At 40.1% G+C, this 24,916-nt stretch overlaps 1 protein-coding gene across 3 annotated transcripts in view; it reads right to left on the minus strand.

Annotated features, from left to right (window-relative positions):
- Positions 1 to 24,916, minus strand: part of LOC105921484 (fibroblast growth factor 14) — a 106,750-nt gene that overhangs the window by 40,477 nt on the left and 41,357 nt on the right. For 2 of the 3 annotated variants that reach the window (XM_036128434.1, XM_021313379.2), the window contains exon 2: positions 1,542 to 1,652. In XM_036128434.1, the coding sequence (XP_035984327.1) occupies positions 1,542 to 1,593 (52 nt within the window). In that variant the 5' untranslated portion in view covers positions 1,594 to 1,652. Of the gene's footprint in view, positions 1 to 1,541; positions 1,653 to 13,488; positions 14,209 to 24,916 lie in introns of those variants that run through there. The other variant, XM_012857226.3, reaches the window with a different exon arrangement.

The raw sequence follows: 24,916 nt of genomic DNA on the forward strand, positions 1-24,916 counted from the left end.
AACACTGGAAATATCAGGAGGGGGGATCTCACAGAGAAAGGAGGCGTCTGAGGAGCAGTAGATTGTAAACAAGTGGATGAACAGTTTAAGCTCCAGGATTCAACGCGGGATTCTGACCAATTGCTTCTGAATCAGAGGATAACTTAAAACAACAAGAGAATTCCTGGTGGGAAATTTAGGAAAGTCTGTTGAGTCTGAAGAAAGGAGGGATATACACCGGGTGCGGCTTACAGGCGTGTTTTTTTAAAAGCGTAAATTTACACCAGATGCTTCACAGCTGCGTGTTTCTGTTCTGAAGAAAAAAAAGCTTTTGGTACATGAAAAGAGCACCAAGTAGGCGCCTTGGTCTTCCTTCCTCTAGTTAACGAACTGTTGCGAGAGGAGAGGCAGAGAGCTCAGCAAAAACGAGGGCATCCCATCAATCAGCAGCCTCAACAAGGTGACTTCTACCACCTTGCTGCCTAACTGAAGACTCGACTTTTGGCATATTTTTGGCAGTAAACTTTGACACAGGATGTAGTTTTCCTGTTTATTCCCTGATAAACAAGGAGCGTATACGCGTCTGAAATTAGAACTTAATTCTAATTTAGGTGTGGCGTAGCATAAATACATGCGTGTTATGCTTCTACAGTATATTTATTGGCTGATTAAAATAAAAAGCTAACCTAAGCCTAGAACCATAAGCTCATCCCCACTTTTTTTAAGATGAACTTTGGTTCTCTAATTTAGATCTGCAGTGAACCCGGATTCACTGAATTATTCTGATGATGGTTTACTACTATTTTTAACTCTTGCTTTGTTCTTTGGTGCGAACACAGTTCCTTAGTTTCTTTAATCTTCATTTTGCTTTGTAGTTTAGCTAAATTTCACTAGCCTAGGATTTGTTGAATGAAATATAGTGTTAATTCAGTTAAACAGGATTATATAGTGATGTTCTCTGGATGTTCATTTATTTCTGTTAATAGATTCTGGAACGTGAAGAGAAATTGTCACTCATTTTTTCTATGTGTGTGCAGAGTTTGCTGTTAAAAGATCGACAGTGCTCCAATCATTCCTTTCAACTATTGTGCTGATATCAGATGTTTTGGGTGATATTCACTGGACAATACCTAACAGACAGAGTTTGTTTAAATAAACATTCAATAACTTAAAACATGCGTAATGGCACAACAGTGGAAAAGGTGTAAATGTCTGTTGGATTGTGTGTGTATATTTGAGTCTGAAGGCATCAGTTTAACCCTTAGAGAAAGTCCGTAATAAATTCTAACTTTAAAAAAAATAAATCACAGCAGTTTTTGCTTTGATCATTCGAGCTTTAAAGAAAAAAACATGTTGAGATTGGTCAAAAGAAAAAGGCTGGTTGCTTTTTTTAAATTATCTTCTGCAAACTAAAAGCATTTTCTATATTTACCAACATGCATGATGCTCCGTTGTGTAGAGACTATGCATTAGCGTGTGTGTGTGTGTGTGTGTGTGTGTGTGTGTGTGTGTGTGTGTGTGTGTGTGTGTGTGTGTGTGTGTGTGTGTGTGTGTGTACTAACAGGAATTGGTGCTGTCATCTTTGGTCCCGTCTAGACTTCCATCCTGGCCCATCTGGAGATAGAAGCCTTGCCTGCAGAACAACCTGGTCACTATGCCCTTCAGCTGTGGTTCTGCGCTCAGCAAACAAAGACGAAAGAGAAGAAACGGTTATGAGATGAAGCTTTACACATAATGTCTTTAGTCTTCAGGTTTTAGAAGTAACTTCTGCAGAACTTGGTCTGTAATGCGCAGTGAAGTCGGCTCCTGGATGCACCACGGAGGGCACCTTTGTGATAAAACGCCTTTTTAAAAGAAGCACAATGTGACCACATGTAACCTCCTGCATCCCTTGGGATTTCCTTCGGGAAAGTCTAGTCGAGCATATCCAATCCATTACAGGATTTTTGGACTAATCCGTCCTTCGTGGTCATTGTTCCACTTGAATAACACAGATAAATTATTTCTGAAGCTTTGATACTAAAGTGCAGCCTCGCAGCAATTTTCTACATACGCTGCTGGCCTTGTGATTGTACACCATGTTGATCTACAGGTATTTATTGTTTTCCTTTATCATAGGGTGTGTAAGTGCGCTGAAAAGTGGGACAACCTGAAATCCTTAATCCCTGCTCCCTCAACGCAACGGGAGCTTTTCAGTGTCGGTGGAAGAATTGGTCAGATTAAAAAGTGCAATGGGTTGCAGGCCTGAAATATGTGCCTGTGGGCTAATTAAATTAAAATAAGTCAAACATTAAAACGCTCTGGCATCACCATGTCTAGGTTTTTCACATTCAAAATCCACATACTTTAACATATTAGATATGTCTTTTTTTTTTTTTTTTAAAGACAGCTAAACTTATAGGACTTGATGGAATATAGTTCCTAGTGCATCAAGAGGAACAGAGAGTTTCGAGTAAAATTGTTTTTAAAACTTAAATCCAGAAGACATTGATCCAATGTTTTTTCAATGTCAGAAAATGTAATGAGCAAATACACTTTAAGCCATTCAGTCTTTCCTAAATCATTACATTTCCTAACTGTTACATAGCTAAACATAGTTTTTCAGCTCCCAGTCCTGGCACAGCTCAATAAATTAGACTAAGAGAAAAGACTCAAGAACTTTTGTACCTCCTTTCAGAAAGTCAAACCTATATATTATACATATTTATTACACAGAGTGAAATATTTCAAGTCTTTATTACCTGTCATTTTGAATGTTATGACTTACAGATAAAAGAAAAACCCCAAAAATCGCTCTCAGAAAATGACTGGAAACTCGTGTCAACTCTTAACCACCGATTTAACTCAAAACATCTGCAAAGGTTCGTCTCTCAGTCCGGGTCAGTCACAATCGTGGGGAAGACCATTGACTGAGCAGATGAGATGAGAAAGTTGGGTGGAAGGAAAAGCACCATCAATGATCTTAATTAGGAGTGGGCGATATGGACTCTAACATTTATCTAAATATATTGTGGTAATGTTGTAATAACGATGATAAAAGTCTATTTAGAGCTTCTTGCAGTCCTTTTTAGGTAACTGTGGCTGTGACTGCATGTCAATTGTAGCACCATAAGCACAAATACTGTCCATAAAAACATTTAAAAAAAATCTAATATTAAAACTAAATTTGAAATATGTTTCATTAGAAACCTGGTTATATGAAGAAGTGTGACTTTTATAACCAAACCACACACAGTAACTGCATTTTTATTTTTGAATTTATTTAGTGCTCTCAACAGTGGAGAAAAAAAAGCAAAACTAACAATCCTGACAACACTGGCAGTTTTCAGACACCGCTGGTTGGAATTTATCGTTGTCAAGATTAATCCTAATTCTCATCATGATGAGAGATATTTCACTATAACGATAAACCAATACGATAAAGGTCCAGCCCTAATCTTAATGATCACTTTTGATATTCTGAGAGACTGAACTTTGCGTTTTCGTTACCTGTAAGGCGTGACTATGAAAATTGCAAGAAATAAAGGATTAGAATATTTTACTCTAATTAATCTATAAAATAGATAGTGACAATAATGTAATGAATTTTCTCAAATTAGTGACAAAAAAATTTACTTTTTCTTTTATCTTTTTTAGATGAACCTGTTCGGATGCACAGATGTACAAATGCACGGTCAAATGGATGAACAGATAGACAGACGGATGTTGGGTAAAGGGATGGATAGAAGGATTAATAAAAAAACACATCAGATGGATGATATAGGAACAGACAGACAGACCAAAGCATGGTTTGCTGGACAGAAAACAGATAATGAACGGGTCAGACGGACAACAGATTAATGGGATTGTTGACGAATAGATGGACTGGATGCATTTTTTAAAACAACGGGATAAGAAAGTTTGGGAGGATAAAACCTTTTTCCATACAAATCGACAAAAGGAAAATACAGAAATAAAATTTGCTAACAGCCCAGACTTTTGCTGATTGTGTGCAAACTCAGCAATTTCTTTGATGAAAACAAATCAAAAGAGAAAACACAAGTAAACAGCTGCTGCCTGGCACCTTCAATGTTTCTCAGAGATATGATGAACTTTAGCAACAAATTGCCTTTCACATTTTAGGGAATGCCAGAAAGGTGAAATCAACATGGGGTTAATGTTTTACATGCTTATACTTAAGAGTTATTTAATCAGCCTAAAAGGACAGCTGGTACATTTTAGATCCCAGTCTGACTTCTAGTTATCTGAGCCATTTAGTGCTGCAGCTACTATAAGTCTCATTACCTTTTGCTGTGTGGCACTCGCATTTTGCATCAGAAAATGGAAACGAACTAAAAGTAATAACCGAAAACAGCTTTTCAGAAATGGGACTGAGCCGAATCCTTTAAACCGGTCACCTAATATGGCCGCTCGCCCAGATGTGACCACGCCCATCGTCTCCCCGTGAATGGGTGACTCTGCAGCTACAGTGAATGTGGGAATCCCCTCTGAGTGCGTGAGAGACAGAAGGTGAATCCATGAAGGTGCACCCTCTAATGCAGACAGAAAAGAGCTGCCATTGACCCAGTTTGTCAGGGGGAGCGCGAGCCCCGGGGTGGTGGGGGGGTGTTTTTTCCGTCTTTGAGGGGTCCATCTTGTGCAGCAGGAGGAGAGAGGAGCAGCCGTGCTCTAAGCAACCACTTCAGCTGCATTTCCCATCGCACCGCTTTGTCAAGTTGCGCCGTGATGAAGTCGATACGAAAACTGTGATCTGGTCGAAACAGATAATTTATTCATCCAGTCAATGTATGTTAAAAAAATCTTCTGACAATGATGCCTGGTGCCCTTTCTAGCCCTTTGGAGTTTTAAATTATGCCAACAATATCAGGGTGAACACTCTGCCTGCATAAACCCTTCATTTTTCCCTCTCACCATCCTTTATCCCAAAACATGCCTCCTACACATTTATATGTGTAGGAGGCATGTTATATACATGTTATATATGAAATTTCCACCTTATAATTATAAGGTGGAAATTTCCACCTTATAATTATAATAATATCTTATTGTTCAACATTAATTAACTGCAGATGTTTCTATGGTGGTCAGGACTTCAATGGAAGGAAGGAAGGAAGGAAAAGGAGGGAAGGAAATAAAAATAACAAAAGGAGAGGTGGAAGCATACAAGGAAGGAAAGAAGAATGGGTGGAAAAAGACAGAGGGTGACACAATGAAAGGAGGACACAATGGAGGGAGAAAGGAAGGACCTATGAAAGTAAAAAAAGAATAAAGGACACAAGGGAAAAAGGAATTGATGACACACGGAAGGAAGGAAGGAAGGAAGGAAGGAAGGAAGGAAGGAAGGAAGGAAGGAAGGAAGGAAGGAAGGAAGGAAGGAAGGAAGGAAGGAAGGAAGGAAGGAAGGAAGGAAGGAAGGAAAAGGAGGGAAGGAAATAAAAATAACAAAAGGAGAGGTGGAAGCATACAAGGAAGGAAAGAAGAATGGGTGGAAAAAGACAGAGGGTGACACAATGAAAGGAGGACACAATGGAGGGAGAAAGGAAGGACCTATGAAAGTAAAAAAAGAATAAAGGACACAAGGGAAAAAGGAATTGATGACACACGGAAGGAAGGAAGGAAGGAAGGAAGGAAGGAAGGAAGGAAGGAAGGAAGGAAGGAAGGAAGGAAGGAAGGAAGGAAGTACTTATATTGGGAAGGAACGGACAAGGAGGAAAAGAAGAAAAGGACAGACTGAAGGAAGGAAGGGCACAAGGAAGAAAGACAGGAAAGACGAAGGAGGGAGGGAAGGACATAAAAAGGAGGTCGGACTTTAGAGGGGACATAAAAAGGAAGGAAGGAATGAAGGAAGCAAGGAAGGAAGAAAGAAAGGAAAAACACAGAAGGAGGAAAAGAAGAAAAGGACAGAATGAAGGAAGGACACAAGGAAGAAAGACAGAAAAAACAAAGGAGGTAGGGAAGGACATAAAAAGGAGGTAGGACTTTAGAAGGGGCATAGAAAGGAAGGAAGGAAGGAAGGAAGGAAGGAAGGAAGGAAGGAAGGAAGGAAGGAAGGAAGGAAGGAAGGAATAAGTAACTTATATTGGGAAGGAACGGAGAAAGAAAAGAAGAAAAGGACAGACTGAAGTAGATAAGGCACAAAAGAGAGAAAGACAGGAAAGACAAAGGAGGGAGGGAAGGACATAAAAAGGAGGTCGGACTTTAGAGGGGGCATAAAAAAGGAAGGAAGGAAGGAAGGAAGGAAGGAAGGAAGGAAGGAAGGAAGGAAGGAAGGAAGGAAGGAAGGAAGGAAGGAAGGAAGGAAGGAAGGAAGGAAGGACACGAAACAGAAAAAGGATACATGGAAATAAGGAAAGAATTAAAGGAAAGAAGGGCACAGGGAAAAAAGAAAGGACACAACTTAGAGGAAGGAACAGAAGGACACAAGAAAGGACAGAAAGAAGGAAGGAAGGTTGCAGAGGACATTTAAAAAGATATGAGAGAATAAAGTCTTATAATAGAAAAGTCATTGTCCATTTAATTTAAAAGTGAAAACTGTGACCACAGTGTGATCTAAAGATAAAGCAGCAGAGATCAGAGAAACTAAATGAACTAAAATAAACTAAAGGCTCCGCAGTTCGATTAATCAGGCGACAAAAGCCTCCATTCTTCCATCTGTGTGGGTGATCTGAGCGCTTTTCCCCGAATATACGGCTGGAGCGAAAGGAATGTTAAACTATTTAAAACCTTTAAGCAAAAGACATTTTTTTAAAAAAATCACGTCCTGCAGCATTTTGGACCAACAGAGAGGTGCGGCAGTTCAGGTGATGAATGCATGATGGAGTTTTTCAAGGTCTCTTGGCTGAAGGAAAGAAATATGTAAAACGGTCCTCAACAACCGATCTTATTTGCCTCTCTAATTTAAATCGTCTAAAACACATTTTGAGACCTGAAAAACACTTGTTTCATGCTGTGGAAGAACCCTGAAAAAGTTCAGCCTCCTGTCCGCTTACATAACGCGTCACACAGACATGACATTATTAGGATGAATCACAAAGTGTATTTCTGTTTCTGGACTTAAGCGGGAGCCGCTCTGCTCGGAGCCCAGAGTGCTGCAAACGGAGATTTAGAGAAGCAGGTGCATTTCGGTGGCCTCGCCTAAACGTGTTTCAGGCTTCTTGTTGTGACTCAGCCAACAGAAACGTTCAAGGCTGCCGAGCTTCCTTTAAGGAACGGCTTCCTCAAAGTTGGTTTGACGTCTTAGTTAACATCCACATCTGTAAGCCCAAAGCACAGAGGCCTCCCTCTGCTGAATAATAAACAAAGTAACATCAGACGGCAACCCTCCGCCGGTGTGGTTTAAGCTGGAAATCACGTAAAACTCATTCTGCGCTCACCATTAAACCTACAAAAGTGTTTAGTTACTGCTGCAGGAAATGACTAGGAACCCAGTGGACTATTCCAGGACAAAGTAATGGCATAATCGTGCAGCTGAAGCAAAAGACACATTACAAATAAAGGTTTAAAAATGGCGGCATGCAGTGGCACTCAGCCCCTGAGTCAGCATCTTTCCGAAACACTTGGCTGCAATTACAACTTGAAAATATTTCGGGATGTATCTCTACCAGCTTTCTAAAGAGATTGTTTTTCTTCTTTTCAACAGAGTAACGAAGCTCAGTCTGAAGGGATGGAGAGTCTGGACTTTGACTAGGCCGTTCTAACCTATGATAAGGCACTGCTTTAAACCGTTCGGCTGTTTCTCTGGCTGGGGGGTTTGAGGTTCATTGGGGTTTTCTTCCAGGACTGCCCATCCGGTCAGAACCAGTTGTGTTTTTCCAGGTTCATACGTTAGAATGACGTTCCAAGCTTGTATTGTTTTATAACCTCACCCTGCCCTGTCTGCTCCAACACGTTTAAGCCGCATAAATATTTTTTGCAATGTGTAGAATCTGCACAACACAGGTGTTGCACACACACTCCTCACATTAAATGTTAAAGCAGCGACTCAGGCCACAGCGTCCTTTAAAAGCTCATCGACCCTCTGCGCTCCTAATTACCGCGGGCCAGTGATGAAAGGCGACGAAAACCCCCAATATACACATCTAATTTTGTTTTGATTACACCTCTTCTCCGTTTTTTGCAGTGGTCACTTTTTATCTCCTCATTTCAAGGCTAATGAAGCTACCTAGGAGGTCTCATTAACACTTGCAGAGATATATTTGACTTGCCGCAGCTGTGCTGCCCTGCAGATGACAACCTGGGCCACAGTGTTCACAGCTCATGTGTTCTGTGCAGACCTCCCGCTTCCTCCTAAAGGATTTAAAAAAACTCAAATCTGACACTAATATTCAGACAGTTCTTTACTTTCAGGACATAATGCTGGTCGAATTAGGGATTTTTCCAATAATAGCTCGTCAACATGTATTATAAGAGTCCAAAAAACATAGATTTCCAGATTTCCTTCACTACAATTTGCTTTCCTATTTATTCGTTGTGTTCAGTGATTAATTTGGAAAACATACATAGGTTTTCTGTTTCAACACCTGTTTCATGGTATTTAGACGCAAATTTAGCAGAAAAATTAATAAAACCTGAATACTTTTATTTAACAATAATTCCAACTGGTGCTAAAATAACAGTAATTATTAGGGTACAATTTTGTAAGAACATTTGTTCATTTAGAAGTATTTTCAAACAACAGAAACTGGGTTTCCTTTCAAGCAAGAGCAAAGTGTGGTAGACTCCTTTCAGAATCAAAATCAGAATCAGAATCCAGTTTAATCGCCAAGTAGGTTTGCACTTACAAGGAATTTGACTTGGTATTGATGGTGCAGACAAAAAATAAGAATACAGTAAAATAAAAAGTAAAAAGGATATATATACAGAAGCTATATACACTCAGTAAACTGTGCGTTAATATAACACAGAAGCTTGTAAGTCCATCTTAGTGGTTATGTGCAGCAACAGGTGGGAGAGGGGCGGTGACGCTTTACTCGATATTCCAGCTGGAGAAACCTTTGACGATGGACATGATGCACTAAAAGGACCTTAAACTCTAGGAAGAGAAACCTTTTAATTTCTATAAATCGTATTATTTGCTGTAGGACTGAAAGCCAAAATTGGATCAAAGGGTGAGTTAACATCTCATTAGTTTAACATTGTGCACATCTATGCAGCTAAGTGATTGCAGTTTTTGGATGTTTTACGCTTTTTCTCCTTTTACTAACTGAGCTTTGTGGGATAAATGTGACATTATATATTACTTTGCATCATAAAAAGCATGCCATCAAAACGCCGTATAAAAATGTAATTTATTATTTGACATGGTCTTTGCCCCGCTTCCTCGGCCCTTTCTGTCACCCTGACCCACCCATCCTGGGAAACCAAAGTGAGATTCCCACTCTTCCCTGCATCTCTGTGCTCCTTTTTTTTTTTTTTTTTTTTTTTTTGTTACCAGGGAAATTCCCATCCTCGCGTTGCCATGAGAACAGTCTCGTGATTCCAGACTGTTCCAGAGACGGGGTATTCCCCCATCCATCCAACCACACACACGTACACACACACACGTACACCTTTTTTCCCCGTCTCTTGGAGATGATGGGACCTGATTGAATCAGTCAGCCAATCAAGGCGGCCACGCGGATTTGACACATGGCATCGTCTGTTAACTCGTTACCTCGCGCAAGCCGGGAGCACAAAAAGCGCCCAAGTGAAGAACGCACGCGCCGCGAGTGAATGCGCCCATTTTATCCTCATTTGCCTCAGGTCGATAAGTGATTACAGACGCACGCTGAGACGTAAACGGCAGATTTATGTGAATCTAGAACGATGAAACCTGCGTTGATGCCAAGACAAACACAATGGTCTAATTCCCCCTGCAAAGCGTGCAAGCAGCCTTTATGTTGTTGCACATTGTCCTATAGCCCCTGAGGAGGGAGAACACGTCGTGTGAAAAAACACCGGTGTCGTTCATTGATCGTGTTTATTGATGGATTGCATCAACCCCAGTTCACGGGACCGCCCCATCCAGACAGCCTGCCACAGACGTGCGTAAAAACGCAGAGCAAACCGCAGACCCCCCCTCCCTGGGTAACATTCATCACCAGCGATGTCTATAATGTGAAACCATTCGGCTATGGCTCTCCACTCCAGTCGTTTTTATTTAGAGCTGCCTCTTACTTAGCCTTTGACCGGTGTTCTTCCAGGGAAACGCGCAGGTGATCGGGGGTCATCCGTGAGACACGGGGCCCCCCCTTTACATGTCATGACTAAATGCCAGGTCAGGCCTGGGCACGCTGGATGATTTGCTGGTTCAAACAACAACTCCGTTTCCCTCAAACGCTCATGATGCCATTTGAGGGGAAATTTCCACCTTAATTTCAATGCACTGGCATTTCCTAACTCTGCATCTCTGAGACGAATTCTCAGCTCAGCGTGTTATCGAATCCGCCTTCACGGATTTTAGAATCACGGCGGCTGGGAGGAGAGAGCTGGAAATCAGGAGCACAGAGACAATTCAACTATTAACACCTTTAAGGCTCCGTGTTAGCAGACACAAGTTAAAGCGCCTTCTACTCTGGGTATGAGCATCACCTGTATGAGTATTAAAACACATTGGACGTGTTCAAACTATTATTTTTCATAATATATTAGTAATGTGTTCAGAAATTCGCGGTGGAATAAAAGGTTAAATTGTTGTTAAAAAAAATCTGAAAAGTGTGGCATGCATTTATTTAGAAATCCCTTTCCAATGACACCCTAAATAAAACCTGATGCAGCTTATAGCAAGCATTCTTGAGAGAAAGCCATAAGCAGGTCCTGTTCACGGTTTGCCAAAAGCCATGAAGGCGACGCAAGCATGTGCAAAACGGTGCTCTGGTCTGGATTTTCTAAACCTACATGCGACACGGTGCTGCCGTTATCATACTGGGCTGATACTGGTAAGAGGTTGATGGGAAAACGCTGCAAAAGGCGTGAGATTAGGGCAGAGCGTCACCTCTGAGCAGGAAAGGAGTCCTAAACGTCCAGCCAGAGCGTTGGAGTATAGCCATGTGTTAAAACGGCCTAGTCCAAGTCCAATTTAGGATTTGTGGCTGTACGTGAACATTTCTGTTCACTCTCCACCCCAATTTGAGTCACTTGGAGGCATTTTGCAAATAAGAATGGGCAGAAATTTCCAAAAAGACCATTGAAAGCAGCTATAGCTGTAGCAAAATGAGTCGGGCTAGCCTTTTGTTTGAAAGAATTTTAAAAAGCCACGTATTACTTTCCTTCCACTTCACAATTACACGCTCCATTGTGTCGTTCTGTCGCATTAAATCCCTATAAAATAATAATAACAAGGTCCGCGGTTGCAATGTGACAAAAGGTGAAATAATTTAGGGGGAAAGGATACTTTTCACAAGGCACCGCGGCTGCCTGGCCGACACGGCGTTGTGTTGTTGCTGCCCTCTGTGTTCGTAAGTAATAGCAAACCTGTAGCTATTTCACCAACCCAATAACGAGGCAGCTCACCACCTCCGGCTGTCGGAAGCAATCACTCTCACGTTATTAAAGCCGTTTAATTGATAACGGCAATTGACAATTATTTGCCACATCCAAACAGACACAATCTTCTCTTCTGCGAATGGGTCGGAAATTTAAAGCAGCAAATGAGCAGCGAGCCAGCTGAACGGATGTGTTTTTTTTTTTTTTTTTTTTTTTTTGGTGCAGGAATGTGATCCGAAAATGACAATTAAGTGACTGAAGGAAGCAGAGTACCCTGCCCAGCGGAGTCTGCTGGAAAAGGTCATCTACTGTCTCCTTTATCCTCACCTCTCCCTGTGTCGCGTCGCTTACTCGACGAAACTAAACGTAAGACACGCTTTCCTATCAGGAAACCTTTTCCACAGACCTGTGGAGACATAGCGGCGTGAGCCGTGAGAAAAATGTCACCTCCCGACGCCGTGACTCAGCCAAAAGGAATTCCTTAAAGCTGCAAATTAGATTTTGTGATAGAAACACTATATATGAGGCTTTGATTATGTTGTCTTAAACTCGGCCTCTGAATCCTGAGACCAAACTGTCTACGGCTCCAGCTTAACATCTCCTCACACCGCGGCTCTCACCTTTGATTAACGTTAACAAGATGTATGAAACCGCAAACAGGAGGAGAATTGAGAAAACCGAACCGATCAATATCGGTGCGTCTCTCCTGCCCCCCCCCCCAAAAAAAACCTCTGGAAGAGGTTTTGTTCCCTTTCCCTCAGCGAAGAAGCAGAAAGAAGATGGCAAGAGAAAAGTCGTACGAAGCTGGAAGGGGAGGTGTGAAAAGATCTGAGGTTGGAGGTGTGTGTGTGTGTGTGTGTGTGTGGAAGAAAAGATGGAGGAACAGAAAGACTCCAGGTGGGAAGAGGATTAGAACAGAGCAAGAGGAGGAGAGATGGAAAGGGGGGGATGAGGAGGAAAGGGGAGGAACTTTGAGAGAAATAGGACATGGAGCTGGGAGGAGGCCAGAAGACGGAGGAAGACGAGGGGAAAAAGGCGGAAAAGCGGGGCGGTGTAAATGTGGTAAAAGCAGAATGTAGGAGGACTCAAATTCCCATCACCCACCAGAACAAACCAGTGAGAACCGACCCACTCCCGACATCCCCCCCCCCCCTTTTCCCCATCCCCGCACACAATCGCCTGCTGGTTCCCAACACAATCAATTGATTAGAGCGGCGCTCGTCTCGCTGCCGCTTCCCACAGCACACAATCACAACATTCTCATTAAGCTGCATTCACTCCTGCAGCGCCACGCAATCATCTCACATTCCTCGTCCGACAACGAGCGCCGCCGGGTCCCGGTCGCAGACGCCGGCCCCCCGGGCGAGCCCCTCCTTCTGCACCCCAGGAAGGAAAAGAAGAGAATCAATGCTTTGCGTCATCCTTGCGTGCGCTTTAGAGAAATCGCCGTTCGGTGCGGCATCGTCCGCTTCAATGATAAACGGTGGATTTGGATCGAATGCAGTGAAAACGGTGAAACGGCTCGTAGATTTAAGGGAATCAGGGGTTGCTAATAAACTAAAGCCGTATTATGTTGGAGTACTGCAAGCAACAACAAGAAGGAGCCCCGAAAATTAACTCAGGGTGCAACAGGTGCCCGTGTCGCCCCTATGAGATGCCGCCCTGAGCAGAGAGCCCCGTCGGAAACTGCCACCGGGGCCTTAGAGGGAAAGCTGGGATCTGGATCCAGTGGTTCTAGTCTCTGGGTTTTCCCTGCAAGGTGGAAGAGGAAAGGCGAATTTCACAAACGGGCGAGAGAGCGAGAACGGCGAGGCTGAATCTTTAAATTATGAGCTGGAATTTGGAGTGAGACTCCAGGGGGTGAGGCCAGACAGACTAATCTGTGGCTTCAATAATGGATGCACCTGCAAACCGGTGAACCACAGGCCACCACAAGACGCGGCTGTGTGTGCGTCAGTGCGTGTTTTTGGTGCACAACGAGCCATCTGGGCGTGAATGGGAACTAGATCTGTGCGTGAGTGTGCGTGCGTGCGTGCGTCCTCACACCTTGCCTCCTTAGCCTCCTCTTCTTCAGCCCGAATATCCGGACTTTGGAGAAGATGTCGACCAGGTTGCCGTTGCACAGCCCCTGCTTCTTACCGGGGCTTTTCCGCCGCCGGTGAGTGGTCGGCCGGTGGGCGTGTTGCTCCCTGGCCTGCCGCTTTTGGCGGATCAGACCGCTGGCGATGGCCGCTGCCATGTCTCCGCCGACACAGACGACGGGAACGCGTCGCCGTCTCCGTCCGCGTCTCCGGTCTGTTCAGTGTCCACCGGAGCGCAGACAAAATTCAGACAACCCCCCCACCCCACCCCACCCCACCCCCCCCAAAGTCTCCGCTTTTACCGGCTATGACAGCCCCATACTTGAGCTCCAACACGGCGAAGTCCAGAATTAACAGTGGAGGTCACAGCATCCCCCCCCCCTCTGCTCTCCTTCAGGCCATAGGTTGGAGGCGCGCGGCGGGGTACCTGTCCGTCACGTCTCACCGGTCTGTCTGTCAGTCAACAGCTGTCACTGAGCCGCTTCTTCAGCACCAAATTCCCGGCGCACGGCCGTCACTTCGTGTCCCCATGGTCAACAGGCGCGGCGAGTCAAAGGAGAAACAGGAAGAAAAGCCCCGGAAAACAGTTCAGGTGTCCTCCTCTGCGAGAAGGTCTGTTTGCGTTGCGCTGACTGAGAGAGGCGCGCGAGCTGGAGCCGCGAGCCGTTCCAGCTGCGTGGAATGAGAGGCGCTCACCGGAAACAGCGAGGTTCGCTTTTCAAAATAAAACGCGATTCAGCTACTTTCTTCCTTTAGAGTTTTTCAACTTTTTAGAAAATATTTTATAATAATTATAATAACAATTATTATTATTATTAATAATAATAATAAACTAAAAATGAATTATATTTTTGGTTAATGTATTTTCTAATGAGAAACCGGCAAACCCCGGAAAACTCGATCAGTTTTACTTTTTGTTGTAGATAAAAATAAATAATGTGAATTTATGTTTTATTCTATTTTTATGTTTCCAAAATTATTATTATTATTATTATTATTATACATATTCCTGGCAAAAAGAAACCAAAAGCTGCCCCCTTTTCTTATTTCTGGTCAGGCACTAAAAGGGGCTTTTCATCAACAGGTTCCTGACCATTTCTTTGTACAGAACCTGTTAATCTTCAAGGTAGCGTTTGTTTTTGTTTCCATTTTACGGGGTCATGTTTATATGCTACATTGCATCTAGAGGTGCAGCAGTCCGATACCCGGATTGAATATCGGCTCAGATATTGATAAATTAGTTGGGTTGAATATCGGCTGAATGACTCTGATCCAGTCATTTCTTTTTTATTAATGGCATACACAGCAATACAGTAACGTCTACCATATGTTTGCAACAGCGGTTACACAGCGCACGCACAGCAGCTAGTGATGAGCAAACACAGAGCAACATGGAGTAAGCGCCGGACCGAGCCATGTCTGCTATTTGGAAACATTTCAAAGCTGATATGCCAACAACTCTGACTGCAACATACAGCACCTGCAACGCAAAAGTTGCTAGGGGTGGCGATAAAATTGGTAAATTCAACACCACAAACTTAAATATCCACACTCAAAAGCACAGTGTTAAAGTACATGCTGACCTTTTCTTTTTAAAACAATGTTTATGTCAAGCCTGATGCCTTCACTCACATGGCAAGGTGTATAATTCAGTCATTTAACAGTAGTATTGGATAGGTATCGGGTATCGCCCAGGTATCGGTAATGGATTGGACCGGGGAAAAAAAACGTATATGTGCATCTCTAATTATATCCCCTGATGCTGATCTCCTCTTGGAGACTGCTGCTGCAGTCTGGAGCCCCACATCTCCACCCTCTGCAACGAAAGCCATTAAAGATTGTGAAATCAGACCAATAGCATTAATCTCAGATTGTTTCATAGTGCTTATGGTTCAAAAGCTACACATTACAACTCAAAACGTATGAAAAACGATTGCTTTAATCTTTGCAGCAGAACATAAACTCAGCAAATTATTCTAATTTCAGAGCATGAACCTTTCTCAATTCACATGGAGAAGCTGAAAGCAGGAATGCGCTTCTTTAAATAAAATATCTTCAACAAGGATGTCAAGTTTACATATGTGTAAATCCAAAATGTAAAACACTAGCCCTCTTTTCAGGGTGGATTTCTTCCTGCCTTTGTCTGATTTGGTCCTGGTTCCAGCAGTGGAAACCGAAGGGTGACAAAAAAAAAAAACTCAGAAATATACCCTGGTCAAAAGATTGCTGCAATGTAAATTGAACTCATTCCCCGAGTCTAAAGATTTGGATGTTCGGTCAACTAGTCGCTCTTAAATTGTCTGTAGGTATGAATGTGCCTGTGTGTGGTTATTTGTCTCAAACAATGGTCACGTGTCCAGGTTTTACCCCACCACCTGCCCCATGAGCACTGGAGGAAGGTGCTAAACCCCCATCCCACAGCCTTAAAATGGGACTAATGTGTTTCTAAACATAAAAAAATAAACTGACCCATTTTATCACCTTCTGACACCCTTTGTACCTCAACGTACAATGGTAACATATATCTTTTACCCGTAATGTCGGTGCCCATAAATTATAGGGATGAATGTTTTCAAATGAAAAAAAAATAAAGAATTTGTATGCTTTAACTTGTCGAAACGTGTTGAAATTCATATGAAAACATAGAACCCATTCAGTTCCTCATTAAGAAAATGTTCATAAATTGATGTTTAATCTTGTTTACATTTATCTCTGGATATGAATGTGATTTATTAGCACTTTGACAAAAAAAATTAAACAATAACTTATCAATCAAACAAAGCAAAAGCAAAAGAATAAATTAGTACACTCTACCCCCTAATAGTTAGTCTGACAAAATTTGGCTAATGCTTTTGTTAGCCACCTGCCAGTCTGACACAGATATATTTGACCTTTTTCTTGCATGTAGAGCCTGTTCCACATCATCCAACAGCATCTCAATGAGAGCAAGAGCTGGGCTTTGACTAGACCCAGAACATAGTCCTGTGGATTAACTGGTATATTTAGGTTCACTAGCATGTTGCACGGCCCGATTCTGCTTCAGTTTTATTTCATTTTAAGAGATTGTTTCCCATTTGTTGGACAAATCCACACCCAGGTGACTTTGAAATAACCATAATTAAATTTAGAACTGATTTAACTAGAACAATAAATAGATATAACAGAAATATAAAATGCAAAACGAAAAACTACAAAAAATGTTTTTTTTTTAGATATGCAATACATGAAACTCTCATCGTTTAGTTCCACACACACACAAAAAGTGCCCTTAAATTGTTTTATCTTGAAAGGAACCACCGGATGTCTCCCTTGCCGCGGTTCTGCTGGTTTGACGTTCAAGTCCGCGAGCGCTGTCTGGGGCCCCACAGCTGCTGAAGCCGCGAGCCAAGCAAGCGGTGACACACGCGCTCCGAACAACAGCCCGCTCATCCTCGCTGAGGTCCAGTGAGGTGTTGTTTTCCTGGCGGCAGGACGGGACCAGAGGGAGGGGGAGAAGGTGAGCAGGTGCCGGAAAAATTAGGCCCCAGGATGGAAACCTGACAGACGCATTTGTCTCAGGAGAACATGTCAGGTAGCCACAAAAATACGATCTTGTTCCTGCTCATCTATGTTACAGGGTTTTAAAAAGGAAACCCAGTATATATATATATATATATATATATATATATATATATATATATATATATATATATATATATATATATATATATATATTCCTTACTGCAAATTATGTGATCAAAAAAACATTATTTTGTTTATGAAGCTCATGTTGCTCTGATAGCAGCCTTCAGGTCAGCTGCATTGTTGGGTCTGGTGTCACTCATGTTCTGGAAAATACCCAGATCTCCACTGGGCTCATTTCAGTTTGCTGTCCAACCAAACCCAGTGCATTGTCATCAAAGCAGGTAACGGTACTTTAGGCAGTGTGGGCAGATGCCAAGTCCTTTTGCAGAATAAAATACACATCTCTGTAAAGTGTGAAGCATGAAGTGCTCTAAAATGTCCTTGTTGAGAAAACATGAAAGACAAACACCAGCTCCCCAAATCCTCACTTATCACTGAAACCTTTCAGTGTTCCTCAGGCAGCTTGGATTCAGTTCCAACCTACTCTTCCTCCAGACTCTAGGGATTTAATTTCCAAATCAAATGCACCAGTTTTTAAAACATCTCTTTGGAAAATGCCTGTGTAAACTGTCAGTTATCCAGGTCATCACAACCGGAACGAAGTTGCCTCCGATTTAAGCCTGTTTGCTGTCTTTGGAAAACTAAGCAATAGTCGGGTCCTTTCTCTCCTTAGTCCAGTAAGACGCTTCTGACATTATCGCTAGTTCTGGATTAGCTAAACACAAGGAATGCAACAGCTGTAGCCCATGTCCTGGCTGCATTTGTGTGTCTTACAGCTATGACTCTAGCTGCAGTCCACACTTTGTTAATCTCCCACAAATTCTTGAACAGGTTTATCTTAACAATCATTTCAAGGGCTGCAGTTCTTCATACAGCTTCTTCTGCTAAATTTTTCTTCCACTAAATTTTTCTTTATTCTTGGATACAGTAGTCTCAACAGCCACCATCTTTGGCAATCTTTGGCTATGGTTTACATTTCTTGATGAGGAGGGTTTCAATGACCGCTTGATTGCCGTCGCGTCACAAGTCTACCCTGTGATTGTGTAGGATGTAAAATATTATATCTGTCGTAAAAATAATTTTATTGGTTATATGCAAACTGAATGTTGGGTTCACATTAGCTGCAAGCCATTCTCTGTATAATTAATCTAAATAAGTTCCACTTTCTGATTTAAAATACTGAAATAAATTAACTTGTTGGTGATATTGATAGTGACTGAAATGCACCTACATGTTTTTTTTCTTTTGGAGTTTTATGTTGTTGTTTTGGACACCAAAATTAAATGGACAACAATTAAATGGGATATAAAAGAACCCCCTCTGAGCCAGAGTGATATGCAGACGAACAACAAAGAGATTATAAAATATCCTACATGTAACACATTGGCCATAATAGACAAAAGCCTCTGCTTCATGTGTACAAAGGTATGGTGCAAACACTGAAACACAGCTCATTTTCTCTCCCCACACATTCCCAGCTGTCTGTATTCAGCTCAGGAACGGCTGTCTGAATAAACGGTTTAAAAATGCAAGAGCTGGGCTCGATTGATGGGCTGATTAGCTGCAGCGCGGCCTGATATGTCTGCTTTTATCTTTCAGGTGCAGGTTTCCAGCTGGAAGATTACATATTGTGGCTGACATTTCCGCCATGATCTATATAAAAAAGCATGCGGGCTAGTAGCAGGAATTATTTCAGCAATAAAACTATAGTAACCTATTTGAGCTATACTTATTTAATAACATATAGAGTTTTTTCTACATGCATTTTAGTGAAAATACATTTTGTTTAGGGGGATAAAATAGAGTATTTTGATGCATGCAGGTCTACAAATAAAAAGGAGGCTAAAGCAACTTGGACACAGACACACGTTTTAAACATTTCTGATTTATCCCCCTCTTGTTTTTATAAATGATAAATGAAAGTTGAAAATAGCAATATTTTTTGGCAGTAATCCTTACTTTCTGAGAAGTATTAGAAGTTTAAACAGATCAAAATGTACTGATGTGCTCGTTCCCAGATCACAGGTAGTTTATTGTATTATTCTACATACATATATTAATATACTTTCATGTTTTTATTATTATTATTATTATTATTATTATTATTATTATTATTATTATTATTATTATTATTATTATTATTATTATTATTATTATTATTTTAGAAAGGTGTAGTGTTGCTGTGAAGATCGGTTTAAGGTAAATTTATGGCACAGATTTAGTCAGAAATTAAGAGAAATATTGAAAATTGCCAGAAGGATTCCTGAATCCAGAAGCATTTGAGCCGTTTCATTTCAGCACCATGGACAGCAAAACGGCATCTCTACGTCACGGTTTTTGTTATCTCCACTAGGTGGCAGCAGAGCCTCTCTGAGAAAATTAACAGCAATTAGTTGATCACACACTATACGACATTAACATATATAATCAACAATATAAAAATAATCAACTATGAATCAATTCTCTGTGCAGTTACTATAGGTTATGTGCTTCAAGAACCCAAGTAACTTAGCAATACACATAAATGCTAAAAATGGGATGAAATGTTCTTAAAATTGTAATTGTTCACATGCTGTTGTTACCTTTTGTTTTATGTCTTTGGTTTCAAATGTGCTGCAGAAAAGTACAAAATAATCCATAAGACTCCAGCTGTTCTGTCTTTATCACCCGATGCTGCAGCCACATGAAAAATTAAACAACTCTTTTGAGCAAAATACGCACAGAGATATGAATGTGCACTGTTTATGTGTGTGTGTGTGTGCGAGGAGGAGCTGTGTACACCCACTTCTATCCAGGTCAGTCCAAGCAAAGGAGTTATGAATAAATCAGAGCCACGTTTACATTAAAATTCAGCCCCCAGGCTGCTTTTTATGCCATCCCAGAAAAGCAAGGTGCAGTGGTTAAACTTCAAAAAGGATCATTTGTTTCCCTCCTCTATGTGCCTATTTTTTCCTGAAAGAAACACATGTGCCCGCCCCATTTTTTATTTTCCTTCTAGAAGGATGGTTTGAAAGAAAACTGACAAAGTTGCAAATCCTATAGAAGCACATTTGCAATGCACTGAAATAAGCAATGTTGTGCATCAGTGCATGCAATAACCAGCCAACATCCCTTCAGATAATTCTGTTGCATTACATTTAAAGAGTCTCTTCATGCCTGATTCTCACATTGCTCTAACTTTGATGATGGTACATCTGAATTTCTCCACTGAGGGACAATGAATGACGTTTCTGTTATTTTATTCAGTTTCTATGTCATAAAGCTGCTGCAGGGCTGGAGAGCTCCCTCAGTCACAGACTGCTACATCATAGGCGCAAAGGAGTGTCCATATCCGAGCTGATTTTTGCAGTTTTTCTGTTCTTGTTCATGGTCTGTTGTTGTCTTTCTACGCAGAAAAATTGATGCACGTTTTGTTACATGTTCTCAAATTATGCTACTTAGTTGCACATTTCTCTAATTTGAGGATGCTATTTTTAACAACTGCAAGGTGTATTTTCTCATTTAAGCCGTAAATATACCCATACACATATACATACATACACACACACACATATACACATACACACACACATACACACACACATATATATATATATATATATATATATATATATATATATATATATATATATATATATATATATATATATATATATATATATATATATATATATATATAAAACCTTTGTTTCTATCTGCAATTTGCCCTTCCCTTTGCAGCTGGGACACATGAATTCCCCCACTGAGGGACAATAATGGATATTTGGATATTTCTATTCTATTTGCATTCCATAGAGAAGCAATAGCACCCTCTATAGATACTAAAGGGGAGCAGCACTATCTGTTTATTTTTCCCTCACCATTCACTGTCCTTCAATCTTTTATGAGGAAGAAAACTATATTATCAGATGTAATAACTCTGGACCTATCATATTTCTAAAGAGTAGCTTTGTAATAGGAAAGTCATAGCAATCCCCAATATAAGATGTGTTTAACAAAAGAGATGTGTATAGCAATTTCTGCTTTGATAATTTCTGATTATTAAAAAGAGCTAAATAATTCATACAAATCTTGTTAGATCTATATTTTAATTTTGGCAGCTGTTTAAGTTGTAAGTAATCTTTGGCTTTTAATATTCTTTGACATTTCTGGAAAAAAAAGAGAGATATTTTATGTTCAACTGAATGATTTCAGAACCCTGCGACAGACTGGCGACCTGTCCAGGGTGAACCCCACCTCTTGCCCAGTGAATGCTGGAGATAGGCACCAGCACCCCCCGTGACCCCATGAGGGATTAAGCGGGTCAGAAAATTGATGGATGGATTTCAGAACCAAAAGATGTATTCTTTGTGAGACCGTGTGGATTTAGAGCAGCAAGATCAACTGTAGAAAATGTAGTAAAAAAAATGTATCGATCATTGAAAATACTGTGTAGCTATACAATGTGTTAAAAAATTATATAAGAAATACATTTCAAAATGTTAGAATAAAGCAGGAATTTAGCAGGGACCTTTCCTGGTCATCATCAGTATTTTCACATTGTAAAAATCTCCTAGTTAGCACCCAAAGTATTCTAGTTGATTTGTATGTATTTTCCTTTAATTTGTTTTCCTGCTGTCTTGCAAAAAGTATAAAAAGTATAAAAAATGTCAAAACAAATGATACACATTCCCAGTGAATACTAGTTTTATATGGACTCTCCAGAGTTTAGTGCTTGGACCAGAGTTTGTATTTTGTTGTGGAAAGAACTTAGAAATCAACTGTGGCAGAAAATTGGAAGAGCTAAAAAAAAAAAAAAAAAAAAAAAAAGAGTTAGTTTGATGGTATTAAATCACTTTAATTGAATTTCTGTTTTGCTATTTAATGTCATAGGAAGATAATTTCCTGAAAAGAACAAAACTCCACCATCACCTACCTGCATTTTTAACCCTAGCATACATAATTTGATCCCCACACCAGTCACTTCTCTTGGAACATGTCAAAATAAAAATTGCAGCATTAGCACCAAAGTTCTCACACGGCATGTATACCATGCATGTCTGCCACTGCAACAGCGCTGACAGTATAGCGTCTGACATATTGTGCAAGGACATAATAGCAACATTGCTTAATATCGTGAAGAACCATGCAGACCCTCCATCTGTGCTGATGAAAATTTACTCACCTAGGAATGCTGGATGCTTAAAAGTGATAGTAAGACTGCTTTCCTTCTTTCTGATAAATTCAGCTAATTTTCAAGTTCTTTCCAGTTCTTAATGGGGGTATTCATAAAGAACTGGAATTTCATCTTCAGTAGCCAGTTGAAAATGAGATAGGAACATTATGACAAATGTACCCTGTCCTGATGAAATTGAACACTAAAGTCCAAACCCTTGATCCTTAATAATATAATAATATATCCTTGCCAATGTAAAAAGTAAAATAGCAAACAGTTTGAAAGTAGAGCCAGTAAAACACAATTTATCATTAAAAAGGATAATTAATAATCTATTTTTTAGGCTAACTCGAAAAAATCATGTTTGATTAATCCTGCTGGAAAAGTAAAAATGTCTGAAATCAAACTTATTGTAGTTATTGTAACAGTGAATTATGTTAGAATTCACATAATTAAAAAAACATCCAAAATTTGAACGTGTTTAAATTACAATGTATAAAGTGAAGGATATATTATACGAGCAAGGATTATTATTTTTGTTATATAGCTCTTTTATACTTCCCTATATAAACTCAGTTTGAAAGTGTGGGAAATACATATCAAACCAACACCAATTCTGTTCTTTTTTTTTTTTTTTTTTAAATAAAAGACCTAAGAAGCGTAAATAAAGCGAATTACAGTGAACAAAATATGTTGAGGTTCTAAGGCTTGGTAGATTTTTAAACCATCCCAAATTATGCATAAAGCAAAAGATAATTCAGTGTCTGTCAAAATTAAATTATTGTTTGGAAAACTGTATTTGACCTCAAAAGACAATATGTGTGCCAAAAGCTTCTAGTAATGATTGATGTTTAGCAACACTGCTTTAATTAGAGTGAATCTGTGTAATATTTTTAATAATAAACAAAAATATTAAATACTATCTTCAAAAAGAAAATTTATAATCAGTGGCTTCGTTAGGTTTAAACCTGTATGACTATGGTGGAAGTTTCTACTTAAGTTTTGCTGCAGAAGCAGTGCAGTTGTAGCAAAGAGTCAGAAGGGGGCCAGCTGGCTGTGTCTATGAGATTAAAGTACGTCAGCAGGTTTCCCACAAAGGATTAACACCCATTATGTCCTGTCATGATTTGTAAATTTTATAAAATTTTATTATAGCATTATGATTAGATTTAAAAAAACATTTTAGTGGATTTCTGTTTTAAAAATGTGTAATTTTCTGGATCTGGGAGCACATACTTAGACAACTGCTTTACAATCTGCACAAAGACTTTTTTTATTTTATTTTTACAAGCAGAATAAAGTTTTCATAAATTTCAAAATGGTTTTAAAAAAATCTCAGCTCAGTATGAAACTGTACAGCTGAGGTCTAATCAGTCTAAGCATGTCAAAATTGTGAACTACAGATGATCAGATTTTTAAAAAGACAATCAAATATCCCTTTAATTTTGTGTTGAATTATAATCTGTGAATTAATCACTAGCTTCATCATCATTAGCCACTCAGCGCAGAGTTTATATATATATATATATATATATATATATATATATATATATATATATATATATATATATATATATATATATATATATATATATATATATATAAAGTAATTGTAAACTGGTAAGAGGCACAACTGACAGCTTTCCACGAAATTAAGACCATTAACAGAAAACAATAAATAACCCGATTTCAACCATGGATGCACCCAAATACCAAATAACCAGATACATTTATGCTATTTACTGAGATGCAACTGGAGTAGCTTTACTAACCCAGTTAATCTGCATCGGAGCTGCATATTGTGACTCTCTGGCTCAGGAGAAAAAGAAGAACATTATAGACTGAAGCATGCTTTCAGTAGTTGCTGATTGAGTAGGAATGTAAAAGTGTTAAACGAGTTAAATGTAAAGTGTCACTTTAACTGCACTCTGAAGTAGCCAATTATGAAACATATATGTCATTGGTTATATTATCTTAATAAAACACTGGGCCAGAGTTCTACTTATGTGAACTGAATGGAGTTTGGGGACAAAAAAAAAAAATCCTCAAAGGATAAAAAACAATAGGACCATTAACTTTTACTTTAGAAAGTCTTTAGGGTAATAACACATAAAAGAAAATCTGAAAACACAATATACAGTAAAAAAACAAAAAACAAATTTTAATGAATGTGCTGTTTAAAATCTCACTTCACAGAAAGCTTTGTTCCATTCAGATGGAAAGATGTTGCTTCTAATTGTTTCTGGGGGAAAAAAGAAAAAGAAACTTGCAATCAAAAGCTTCATTTAAATGCTCACTCCATGTCAGCGTTTAGATGAAGCAAGCAGGTCTGCAGCGCTGAAGGGAAGAGCCTCGTTAACAAGGAGGAGAAGCGGGAACCGCCGATGACAGATGTGGGTGGGTGTTCCCCACACAGCAGTGTGAGGATAGCCGCTCAGGAAAAATGAGCTGGATGAGTCATAATTCACACTCGGCGGCGCGCGCACGCACGCTCGGCCTCGTGTCGGAACGGGGAAGACCACTGTTGCCCTGGCAACGAGCAATTAGTGACGCAGGTGGGTCTCCGAGAGGAAGGCGCAAACACCTGCTGAATGCTGAGAGGGCAGAAATGCAG

This window comes from Fundulus heteroclitus, chromosome 24 (genome assembly GCF_011125445.2).
Source record: "Fundulus heteroclitus isolate FHET01 chromosome 24, MU-UCD_Fhet_4.1, whole genome shotgun sequence".
Classification (NCBI taxonomy): domain Eukaryota; kingdom Metazoa; phylum Chordata; class Actinopteri; order Cyprinodontiformes; family Fundulidae; genus Fundulus; species Fundulus heteroclitus.